The 12,884-nt window shown below is 53.0% G+C and overlaps 1 protein-coding gene across 2 annotated transcripts in view; it reads left to right on the plus strand.

Annotated features, from left to right (window-relative positions):
• Positions 1-4,256: 4,256 nt before the first annotated feature.
• ST8SIA5 (ST8 alpha-N-acetyl-neuraminide alpha-2,8-sialyltransferase 5) overlaps positions 4,257-12,884 on the plus strand; it is a 41,994-nt gene continuing 33,366 nt past the window's right edge. For both annotated transcript variants that reach the window (XM_006085128.3, XM_006085129.3), the window contains exon 1: positions 4,257-4,387. In XM_006085128.3, the coding sequence (XP_006085190.1) occupies positions 4,257-4,387 (131 nt within the window). The remainder of the gene's footprint in view (positions 4,388-12,884) is intronic.

Genomic DNA, 12,884 nt, shown 5'->3' on the forward strand with positions numbered 1-12,884 from the left:
TTTGCAGAGAAGCAAGTGATCCAAATCCATCCCACACAGCAGACTGCCGCGAGGTTCCAACTGAGCGAATGTCAGCATCAGTCTTCTTCTCCGCTAACTCAGGCGGGTGACCTGGCCATAGAGAAGTCAGTGCCAGGGTTCAAAGCTGTTACTTTCCCTGGACTATTTTGGCTCTTGGCTCAGTGGGCTTTTTTCGATTAGACTAGCCAGATAATGATAGTAGTGTTGGTGAGGGTGGGGACCAGTTCCTATTAGGTCACGGCAAGTCTGGAAAAATAACTTATATTTTGGAAAACTGTTCAGTAGTAGTCACTAAAGCTGAACATATGCACATTCTATGACCCCAAAATTTCATTTTTAAATACCAATACCCAGCAAAAGACATGCACTAGAAGTTCATGGCAGGAACTACCCACATGTCCATTAACAGAAGAATGGGTGAATAAGTTATGTGCAGTCCAACAGTGGCATACTCTACAGCAATAAGATGGAACCTACTCTAACAGTATCTATAAACTATCTAAACTGTAACACATAGGCTAGTGTTCTGTCCCTATGAAACAAATGACCACAGACTACAAATGACAAAAGTAGGGCTGAAAATAAAACACATTTACCAGCTCACAGGTGTGTAGGCCTTAAATCTGGGCACGATGTAGCTAGGTTCTCTGCTGAGCGCCTCACGAGCTGAGGTTAAGGTGTGGGTGGCTGGATCTCAGGATCCTATCGAAGTATGAAAGGTCCAAACCTGTAGAGAATTTTTTACGAGTTTATTTGAGTCAATTGCTGGGAAACAAAATGCTCCAGAGAATGGCCTTTTTACAGCTTATTTTATATATTAGAATCAAAGAAGGAGATGTAAGGGGGGTTACATGAAATCCATTGGTGGTAGAGTGAAACGAAGAGATAAATACTTCTCTTACATTGGTGGGTATAGGATAGTTAACAATATTTACAGCACATAGAGATGGTATTTGGGGGAGCAAGATAACAACGAGGGGTCCTGTGGCCTCTCTGGTGTGGTGGGTGTACCCTGAGCGATCTGGAAAAGGAAATTACTCTGACATTCTTAGACAATAGACAGGGTCACTTAAAAAATAAAGATTGATTTTTGTCAAGGAAGTAACAGGCCTAGGATGTGACTGCTGCCGTGGCTCACTTTTAGTTAGGAATCTTTATGTTCAGACCATCCTATGTGGTTCCTTTCGGTCTCTGAGTCTGTAAGGCCCCCACGCAGGCCTCCCCTGAGCTTGCCAGGGTTAGTATGTGGCCCTTTTTCACTCACAATCCTCTTCCAAGCTCCTTCAGGTTGTTGCAGAATTCAGGGTCTTTTGTGATTGGAGGACTGGCTCTCACTTGCTGGCTCTGGGCCAGGGGCCCATTTTGGCTCCTGGAGGCCAGCAGCATCTCTTGCATGTGGACCCCTCTGTCTTTGAAGCCAACAATGTAGAACTTCCCTCGTGTCCATCCCCTCATACTTCCAATCTCTTTCTTCCAAAAAAGCCCAAGGCTCATGTGATGAGGTCCATCGAGAACGATCTCCTCAAACACGGGGCCTTAATTACATCTGCAAAAGGACGCTACAGCAGCACCTAGATGGATGTCCGATTGACGACTGTTTGAGAAGGTGTGTGTACAAGAGAGGCTGATGGAATCTTGGGGGCCATCCTAGAAAACTCACAACATGTCACACACAACATGTGCATGAATCTCACAATTGGTGGTGAGCAAAAGTCAGATATGAACGTATATGTAATGTATGATGCCATTTGGATAAAATACAGGAACAGGAAGCACCGATCTTTGGAGCTAGAAGTCAAATAGTGGTTACCATCGAGTCCATGGTAACTAGAAAAAGAAATGAGGGAGTTTGGGGCAGGGGGCTGATAATGCTTTTGTTTCTTGGCCTTTGTCCTGGTTACATGGGTGTGTTCAGCTTATGAAAACACAGCAAGCTGTACATTTTCAGAATAATCTGGATTTATTACTTTCAAATAGATTCCGCCCCCCTCCCAAGGAAGTATGCATCTAAAGACAACTATCAGAGTGGATATCTGATGAGGGTGGAGAATGAGGAGGAAAATAAAGAAACAAGGGTACCTTGCCTGGAGAGATGATGATTCATGAACTCTGCAGGTGAGGGCTAGCTAGGCAAAAAATGGGAACTCTGCCGACTGGGACCTGTGTGGGACCTGCCACAGAATTTGTGTTGCCCAGGGTAAAGTGAAGTGAGGGCCTCCTTGTTCAAAAAACTTATCATGAATTGGAAGACAGCAAGAATGGACCAGTAAGCCAAGAGTGGGGTAAGAGTAGGCACTGGTCCCACCCCCAGGGAGCCAGCCCTGCCTTGATGTGTGGGAGAAAGAGCCACATCTCTGACTCCAAAGACTTCTTGGTAGGAGAGCTACTTTGGGCAGCTAGAGCGTTGATCCTTTCCACTGCAAAATGGGTCAGCCAGAGGCTAGGAGGCGCTAATGAACTAATATATGCAAGAGCAAGCACTTTTTGATGTGTAAGACACCAAACAAATATCAGGTTTATTATAATAATGGGCTATAGAAATGTTTATGTCTTATTTTTTTAGTTAAAAACCCTATCTGGCCCGGCCAGCGAGGCTCAGTGGTTGAGCATTGACTTATGAACCAGGAGATCACCGTTTGATTCCTGGTCAGGGCACATGCCTGGGTTGCAGGCTCCCTCCCCAGTGTGTGTCTTGCAGGAGGCAGCCCACTAATGATTCTCTCTCATCATTGATGTCTCCCTCTCCCTCTCCCTCTCCCTCTCCCTCTCCCTCTCCCTCTGTTTTTTTAAAAAGAGGAAACTATTAAATGCCAACGCCAGAGCATTGGAGTCTGGGCACTTCTCCACCCAAGTTCTCTTTCTTGATGCTATCAGAGTTGAATCCCTGACCTGACTCTAGAACACCCTCCCTCTCCCCGAGGCTGGAGACCCTCGGAAGGGGCGCCGTTAGAATCTTCCAGCCAGGGCTCAGTGGCGACGCCCCGCGGGCACCTGACCCCCAGGCGCGGGGAGGCTGGGTGTCGGGATGACAGGCTGTCGCTTGCGTGGGGTGGGATGGGGAGGAGGAAAGGGGAGCGCATTCAGGGGTTAGGATTTCTGAAGAGGCACGTCTTGACATTGCATTTGTGTTTATTTTCCCTGGTGTGCACGCTTGAAGTACAAACCTTCCTACTTAGTGACTGACTAAGGCTTTGGGGACTGTGGTACTCGAAGGCGGCCAGCTGCCTGACCTAAGATTTACGAGTGGTTCCAGCGAGAGACAAGGTCCCAGTGTCTCGGTGACAACAAGGTCTTTGATGAACAGCCAGGAGCTGCAGTTGGGAGGGAGAGGAGGCGAGAGCCCCCGGATTGCCTCCTCGCAGGATGGGGCGCCGGGGGCCATCAGCATGCAGGAGCCGCGCGCGTGTCCTTGAAGGGCTGCCCGGCTGACCTTGCTCTGCATTCTCCGGAGAAACCTCCCCGAGCGCGCGAGGCCGAGGCCGCGCGGTGACTCAGTGCCCGGCGCGCCGCATGCAAATGTTCCCCTCCAGCGAGCCCGGCGCCGCAGCTCGGCCTCCCTTTCCTTTCCTGCCCCCCTTTTTAATTCTACTCTTCAAACCCGGCTTCCTCCTCCCCCTCTGCACCGCCCAACAGCCCGACTGTCCGGGCGTTCTGTCCCCCACTTCCCATCCGCAGGACCGAAGGCCAACCTTCGCGCTCCCTCGCTGCGGGGATCGGGGACCGGGGATCGGGGACCGGGGATCGGGGATCGGACCTGGCTCTCCCGAGCTGGCACCGCGAAGGGTAACCGCGATCCCGCCCGACCAGAGGGGGCGGTGCGCGGCGCTCCGAGGCGCACGGGCGGACGGCCCGGGCCCCGCTCCTCATTGGCCGCCACCTCCGCGGGAGGGGCCGTCCTGAGCTTGGGGCACCAGGCGCTGCCCCTCGCCGGGAAATCGGCAGATGCCGGGCACTGGCGCGTGGAGGTGAAGGCAGTGGAGGGAAGGCCCGGGCGCAGCCGAGCTCCCTGCAGCCAGCCCTGCCCTGCCCGCTGCCCCGGTGCTGGCGACGCTCGGTTGCCCCCTATGCCCGCTACGCCAGCCGGAAACTTTGCCCCAAGAAGTCCTCCTCCGCCTGACTGCCTAGTCGGTCTTGTGCCGCCACCCCCACCCCCGCCCACGGGCCCCCGCGCGTGATTGCGGGGACCCCCGGCGCCTGTGCCTGCCACGCCCCGCCGCGCGCGAGCGGCCGCCAGGATGCGCTACGCGGACCCCTCGGCGAACAGGGATTTGTTGGGGAACCGAACTTTGCTCTTCATCTTCATCTGCGCCTTCGCCTTGGTGACTTTGCTGCAACAGATCTTATATGGCAGGAACTACATCAAGAGGTGAGAAAGTATGCGTGCTGGTGCGAGTGCGTGGAGCCCGCGGGTGGGCCAGGTGGCGTCTGCGGCGTCCAACCGGGTGTCCAACCGGGCGTCCGGGGTGCGTGACCCTGGGGTTTGCACTTAGCCGTGAGCCCCTCCGCGTAATTAGGTTTTGGCCACGGTGGTGCTCCACAGCGCGCCTCTCCTCCCGGCCAGAAGAGAGCGCCTGCCCAGCGCGGGCCCGAGGGGCGCAACAACTTTGTTCTGTTGTGAAAAATGGGGGACCGGTTAGAATTCTGAGTGGCCACGCTGACAATAAATCCATTTTACTGTCCTGAGCGGCCACAGGGGCCCGATTGGTGTCCCCCAAATCTACAGTGCCATGCCATGCGGTTGGAGGGGAGGCTCCTGGGAGAGGGAGGCTCAAAGCCGAGTGGATTACCTGGCGAGTACTGAACTTGTGGGGACCCTTGGGAGGGAAGCATATCTCCCCCCCCACCCCCCACCCAAGGAGCGTCGGTTGATAGTGGGCTGATGTGATGCGACAGGGACAGTGAACTCATAAACCTCTGGATCTATGAAACTCACAGCCTGATCCCTTCTGAACAGATGGTCCTTTCTCATCCTTACGCACAAGGTCAGACCTGCCCCGGGAGTTAACTCTCGCTTCGTTGGGCTCTGCTCTTACCCCCCACCCCCCTCTCCGTCTCCCATCCACCAGCAAACTCCATTAAGGGAAAGAGCAGTAGGATTTGTCACTGGGAGACTGGGGCCCAGCCTCCGTTCCTTGCCGGCTCTGCCCTGCCGGCTGAGGAGGAAAGCTTAGGGTTACCTGCCTGGTTTCCGGGCCTGGAAGAGCGCGGATAGACCAGCCCTCTCAGAACCTCTTTTGCAAAGAGCCCACCTCTCGCTCCTTTCTGCTGGAGGTTTTCCCTTTGCTGCCAGCGTCTCCCCACTCTCACTGCTCCCCCCACCCCAGGCTCATAGAAAACAAAACGCCTCTCTCGCTATGTAAACATCCCATTTCTTCCCTAAACTCGCAAATACAACCGTTGTTCTCCTTCATCATTTGTGCCCCCCATTCTGGGCCAAGCCTGGAGTGGGAGAGTGAGGTTTCTGCGGAGACCCTGGTGCTCAGAGTAGGAAGCCAGCAGCTACCTCCTTCCATGTCCCAGGGCTGGGGATGTGAGGTCCCTTGTCTGGACATTTGCTTCAGACTGCCCCTGCTCCGGCCTGTCCCCCGCAGTGTTCTTCCTGGTGGAAGGCGGTGAATGAACTTGGTGCTGTGGCTTTAAAGGACATTTTCCGAGAATTTCCTGGCTTGTTGGAGCCCATTGGGCCTGCTTCCTCCCCCTAACCATGTCCGTATTCAAGGACAGCGGGGCCCCACATAGCCTGCTGCAGCCCTCCCCTGCTGCACTTGTTCCTCAGCAGGTTGGCTCTGGGTTCCTGCCCCCTGCTGGCACCTACCCAGAACCAGAGGGGCTGCAGGGATCCCTGCTGCCTTATCAAAAGTGGAAGAATATCAGTGACCATGGCAAATGTCAACTCAACCGCTGCTGCTTGCTCTGGCAAGCCCTCCCTGGTCCTGGGTGGATGGGCTAGCTGCTCGGGGTTCAGTGGGCACTCCAGTTGTTCTCATCCTCCCTCACACAGAGACCCTAGGCCCTTAAGTCTCAGGCGCCACCTCCCCTGGCCTTACTCCAGGGACCTGGTTAATCCAAGCAAGCAAGCAAAGCTTATATGTGCCTGATTCTGGAAGGGCGCCAAAACGATGTGGTCTTGGTGTTCAGGGGGATTGAATTCTGTTTTGGGGAAACAAAATGACCACATGAGACAGCTATGAAGTAAGTGTTAAAATGTCTGAGGAGGGAGGCACCACTGGACTGAAGTAGTCAGGGTAGGCTTCCTGGAGGAGGTGGAACCTGAGTGGGTCTTTGAGGGAAAGATAAGATTGGGGTAGGGCACATCCAGAACTAAAGAAGGAGGCAGCAGAGGTACAGAGATGTGGCACGGCCTCCTCTCACCTCTCCCATGTGTGGCCCTACCCACTGCGGCACTGGGCCTCACCATTGGTTAGCTCTTCATGGAGCCACCCTGACCCTGAGCCAGGTTCTTTTTCTAACTTCTTAAGTTGGATGCTTATCTCTTTAAGTTCCAGTCTTTATTATTTTCTAATGTAAATTTGTAAGGTTATGCAATTTCCTCTAAATAGTTCTCTAGCTATAGCCATTCAGTTTTGAGATGATGATGATGATGATGATGATAACAACTCTGAATTATATTGCATTACTACGTGCCAGGTCCTGGTCCAAGTGCTTTGTATACTACCATTCTGAATTCTAACAAGTAGTAGATACTATTACTGCTCTCATTTTATAGGTGAGGAAACTAAGGCACAGTGAGGCTAAGTAATTGTTCAAGGTCATACACATAGTAACTACCAGAAGTACTTTCATTATTTTGAATTTCAAGTATTTTCTAATTTTTATTATTATTTTCACCCATAAGTTTAGAAATGCTCTAAAATTTCCAAATACTTTATTTTTTTACTTATCTTTTTTGTTGTTGTTAATCCTCACTCAAGGTTATTTTTCCATTGATCTTTTTTTTTTTAGAGAGAGAGTGGAAGGGAGAGGGAAAGACAGAGAGAAACATCGATGTGAGAGAAACACATCGATTGGTTGCCTCCTGCATGAGCCCTGACCAGGGCCCAGGCCTGGGAGGAGCCTGAAACCAAGGTACATGCCCTTGACCGGAATCGAACCCGAGACCCTTTGGTCCAAAGACTGATGCTCTACCACTGAGCCAAATTGGCTAGGACTTTACTTATTGTTTTTGAATTTTGAACCCAAATGCATTGTAGGACAACATGGTATTTATGATGTTGATCCTTGAGAATTTATTGAGATTTGCTTTGTGGTCTAGTAGGTGGCTGATTTTTATAGCTATTTTGTGTGTACTTAAAAAAAATGTCATTCTTCTGTATCCTTATTGATGTTTTCTGTTTGTTCTGCTCGATCCATCAATTTTAAAAAGATGTGTGATGGACTCTTCCTCTGTGATAGTGGATTTATCAGTTTCTCCTATCAGCTTTTACATTATGCAGATTGGAGTGATATTTTTAGATGCATACTAGTTTAGATCTGTCGTCCTCCTAATGAACTGAATCTTTTATTGTAATATAGTGATTTTATTTCTGGTAGCGCTTTGAGATGTTTTGTCTAATATAATATAGTGAGACCGCTTCCATTGGGTTAGTACTTGCTTGTTACAGTAATATAATGGCCTTTAAAAGGAAGGCATGAATTATGGGGATTGGCAGATCCCTAAGGCAGCTTCTGGCTTAGAACTCATCTACTGCTTCTTTCCCTGCCAGATTATTCATCTGTTTAGGAAGGCATCGATACGCATTTTAATCATTTTAATCGTTATTTCAGTGGGGATGGTGCAGAGGGGGTTCCTGGAAAGCAGACCCTCAACCAGAGATGCGAGCAGCATGCTTAGGAAGATGTGTTCTTGAATCTACACCTAAGAAGGGAGACTGAGCCGAGGGAGAAACTGAGCCACATGCGGTCCCCGCGAAGGCCCTGCCACCCCACAGGGAGCCCCGCAGCCAGGCCTTCCTGCCTCTGTATTGAGTTTTCAGTCCCTGGATGCGGGCTGCCTGTGGAAGAGGGCGTGCCCTTGGCCCAGTTGACTCTCCTCCCCTGAGATGATTCCCAGGTTCCCAGAGGGGCCGGGGGCCAGCTCCCTGCACCCCGGCAGGTGAGGAAGGAGCCTTCATTCCTGAAGGGGCACCTGCCACCGAGGCGTTTTCCATCTGCCACGTTGCAGGAAATGGAAGTGGCTCATCCCCTCCTCCTTCCCAAACACAAGTCTCACTCCTGGGATCAGTCTGGGCCTGGAAGTCTGGGCCTGAGCCCCACTCTTTAAGGAGAGCATCGCTGCTGGCAGCCAGGGGTCGGTCTCGGACCCACGTCACGGCTGTCCTGAGGCTGTGCCTTGACCCACCCGGTGTCCCCACTGCCGTGCCTTCCCAGTCGCCTCTCTGCCAGTCCAGTCCTGCTTCTCCTCTGGTTCCCAGCCCACAGTGTCTTTCCGGCTCCGGCTTCCTGGTGCCGCGCTGCCTGGACTCAGCATTTCCTGCCCAGCGCTGCCCTCTTGCTTTCTGTGTGGCTGCACGGGGCCAGGAGCTGAGCTGGGCGTTTGCCCGCCTTTGCAGAGCGGACTCTCCTGTGCGCTGTCTTCCCCCACCTTCCTCTCCTGCGCCTCCTGGGTGCCCATCTGGGCTGCCTGCGTGCGGCTGGTGCGGCCTGAGACTTGAGGTTAAGAAACTGGGTCAAGGAAAAGTACAACCTGACTTGGTGCTGTGTCCAAAGTATGTATTCCAAGTGCTGTCCTCGCCAAGCGACTGTCCCCTGACCAGGGACAGAGACTTCGGTCCCACGGCCCAGAGGAACAGGCACAGCCCTGAAGATGGGGACCAGGGGACAGAGGATGGATGCAGGGGTGGGTCCGGAGGGGTGGTGCCCTAGAGAGGAGGAAGGAGCTGAGCTGACAGCCACCTGGGGTGTGTCCTCTGCTGTCCAGACAACAGTTTTGCTGGTCAGAGCAAGCTTTCACTGAGTACCTACTGCAGGGCTGGGACGAGGGGGAGGCAGCAAGGCACCAAGGGGACAAAACTGAAGGAGGCTCCCTCTTGTGTGCTGACCCTGTCAAGCATGCCAAGCCCGTGGCCGGCGGGCCGCATGTTTGACATGCTTGCACTTGCACGAGTCTAAGATGTGCTGCCCTCCTTTGTGCCCTGGGAGCCTTGCTTGCTCACTCTAGTCCTGACCCGGGCCTGCTGTGTGCCCAGCCTGCACTAGTGGTAGATAGTAGCTTCCTGTCCCTTCCCCAGCGTCCCCCGGGGACACAGTGCTGCCCTCTTACTCTAGTCCTTTGCCCATTTCTTTCTAGTCTTTTTCTTTTTGCCATTTGTACTTTCTGGAAATGTTTACCTCTTAGAGGATCTGGCTTCTCCTCTTTGACTTATCCAGGCCCGTTCACTTCTCATCTCATAATCTCTCACCCAGTAATTCTCTAATATAGCCCTTAATCCTATGTGTAGGGACCCCCTCCCCCCACCACACACACACATACAGGTGATGGATTCATCAGGTAATAACATTAATTATTAACATTCACTAAGAGATTATGAGACAGGCTCGGACCTAAGCAGATAATCCTGAATGAGGATTATTTCATTTAATCCTCACCATGATCCTAGTAAACAGATATGATCATCCTCATTTAATACTTACTCAGAGAGGGTGAGTAACTTGTATAAGGTCACACAGCTTGTAAGACCCTTGTAAGAGATGGTGTATTCATCCCTGAATTCCCAGGACCTAGCCCAGTGCCTGACATTAATTGTTGAATGAATGGATGCATACAAAGGGAGTCCCAAAGCTTTTTTCTAACCATCAAGGAGCATTCAGCTTTGTGTCCGGGAAGAGGGAATGCTACTAAAGAATTATTAGGTGTGATTCGTGTCTTTGAGGAACTTCCAGAACACTAAAAGAGACAAATATGAAAAATACATAAGACAGTTCAAATACATTCATAATTGTGTGGCGTAGACTGTAAACCTTGTAGGTTTCAGAGGAGACAGTAATCAGGGTGGTGAGTAGCCAGGTAACGTCACAGTGCGGGGCCCGAGCGCCAGAGGAGAGCTGGAAGGCTGGTGTGTGCGCCTCCTTGAAATGCATGTTGACTAACTATTTAACAAAGAGTAGCTGGAAGGGGCCTGGCATCAGTGGATGGTCTGGGAGCCCACGCATGTGGCTCTGGCCCCCAGGGCAGGCACTGTAGGTCTGGGATGTCAGGCCAGGGAGCAGGACTGTTTGGAGGTTGGCCTGGTGGGAGGGGCCCAGGTTCCTCTGGGGTGCAAAGGCAGGGGGTGATGAGGTGGTCCCAGAGCAGTGCCTGGAGCTTGTCCAGTTTTTCTCTCTGGACCCTTCCCATGGCTGTGTGCCCCGTGTGCACCCTCCCTGCCCCACCCTGATACTGCCAGCTCTGGACTCCCCCCTGGGCCCTGCCCCAGCCACTTACTAGTGGCCACAGGCCTTAGAACAGGAGGCTTCGTCTGCTCACCAGCACCCTGGTCACAGGCTGGGGACTCTCAAAGAAGCCAGCCCCCTGCTGCCTGTAGACCCTCCCGTCTACAGGGCCTGCCACTTGCTCTGCCCCTCCTCCTTTCCCCTCTGGGGATGGAGAGCGTGGGGACCAGCCTGAGGAGTAGCCCGTTCCTCTTCTCCCTCAGGAGGCCCTCACTCAGCATCCTCTCTGTTGCCCAAATGAAGGGCCCCATAGGCGAACCCTGGGGATGATCCCACTTCCCTTTCCCCCTGAGGTTCTGGGGGGGGGGGCGGGGGGGATGTTAGCATCTGATGCTTCACAGGGAAATCATGAGTCACCAGTGAGTCAGGAGCCAGGACGGGCAGGGACACGTGGAACTGGTCATTGATTCCATTCATCCCGCTGAGAAGGTGTCCCAGCTGGCAGGCCTTTCCGCTCTGACCTGGGTGGGCAGTCCCAGCACCTTCTCTGCGAGGTGTCCCCTGACCACCCACCGCCCCTTATGTGGCCTGGGGAGGGCAGGGCACTGTGGGAGGCGGAGGAGAGCAATCTGGGCGCCCCAGGAAGGGCCCAGCACTAGACTCCCGGGTGGTCCTCAGCAGATGGGGCCCACCTCCCTCCTAGATGGCTTTGAGGGACCACAGGAAGGGGCACTGCTTCTCTGAACTGATGCCACATCACCTGCCAGCTGCCTCTGACTCACACAGCCCCCAGCTGCCCACAGCACCTTGCCAGCCCCAGATGAAGCCCCACACTCTTGCCCAGGGCCATTGGAACAGATGATTCTCCTCCGGGGCGTTCTTCCCCAGGATCCGCCTGCTCCAGCGTCAACCATCACCCACTTCGTGTCCTGCTCGGACGCACTTCTCAGGAAGAAGTTCATCTCGTGTGGGGTAGCACCCCCTACTCCCCCCAAACACCTGTCCCCCCGCCTCCCTTTCCTTTTTCCCACAGCATTTCCGCCATCTGACCCATGACACGCCGTGTCGCCTCTTAGTTTACAATGGCTCCATCTGTCTCCCTCCAGTAGGAAATCGAAGCTTCACGGGGGGGGCAGGGGCTCTTGTTAGTTTGCTCACTGTTTGAAACCCCAGCCCCCCAGCCTGGCATGGCTGTGCGATAAGTTTAGAATAAGACAACAAGATAAATATTTGATATGTATACATATATAATACAATAAAAATAGCACGGATGGATAAAGGCAAGATATCTTCAGGAGGCTGTGAGGTACAATGCAAGTGATTTGCTGATTAATAATAGAAGCGTGTTTATGCATTTCATTTCGCAAGCTCGGTTTGAAAGAAATGGCTCATTGCCTCATTTTCTTTTGATTAAGAAAAGGACGAAACCTTAGCCACCAGCTGGTGGAAAATTTAGTTCGTCATTATTCAGGAGCCTTCCCTCCACCTCACCCCCTCAGGGTCATGTGAAGGTCATGGAGGCTCCTAAGGAACAAAGATTGGGGGGGACTCCCCAGGCTACCCCAGCCTCAGCCAATCTGCTCACTGCTCTCTGGGGGCTTCTAGAGCCCTGGGTCTAGCCTCCTGAGGTCCCAAAGCATTAGTCTCTCTGGGTCCTGCTGTCCATTTAAGGGGAGACCTAGGGGAGGAACCCCAAGCCACCATAGCAGAGGGTCTTTCTGGGCCTGAGGAACTTTCTGCTCAGCTGTGGTCTCACCACGTCCACCCAGCCCTCCACCCAGCCCTCCCCAGGCTCGAAGGCCTTCCTGCTGCCCTTTAGAATGGCCTAGCAGGGCTTCTTTCAGCCCCAACAGCCCACATGGCCCTAAAGTAAGAGGGGTAATGAAGCTAAGCTCCCTTCTTGGACCAGGGGAGAGAGACTACAAACGAGTAATGCAATAGGTTATCCCCTCAGGAAAGGTAAGTACTGATGTTTTGTGACTGATTTTCTTCTTTTATTATTATTTTTTTCAAATAGAGCCAAACTCAAGGTTATCCTTGTAATCATAGCAGCTCAGTCATTTGCATCTCTATTGTATGCTTTGTGGAGCGGGAGGGAACGGGGTGGTGCAGGCAGAGCTCCTGAAGGCTCCCACCTGGGCTCCCTCTGTGGGGCCTTTTGCAAAGGTGGGCACGTCTGGTGATGAGGCGGCAGCCGAGGTCACTGACCCAGCCGCCAAGCTGGGAGACCCCGAGGGGTGCTGTGTGTAGCTGACTCCTGGGACGGGAGCCAGAACTTTCCTAGCCAAAGAGCTGAACTGGGAGTCAGGACTCCTGGGTTCCAGGCCCCGAGCTGGCTGAGAGGCCACTTCCCACTGTCTGCCTCAGTGTCCTCATCTGTGATGGGCGAGGAACACTTTGTCTGCCTCTTTGGACTAAAGCCAGGATCCAGCAAGGTGATATAAGGAGGGGGTCGGTCGCCCATGGGGATCCCA

This window comes from Myotis lucifugus, unplaced genomic scaffold (assembly GCF_000147115.1).
Source record: "Myotis lucifugus unplaced genomic scaffold, Myoluc2.0 scaffold_16, whole genome shotgun sequence".
NCBI classification, from domain to species: domain Eukaryota; kingdom Metazoa; phylum Chordata; class Mammalia; order Chiroptera; family Vespertilionidae; genus Myotis; species Myotis lucifugus.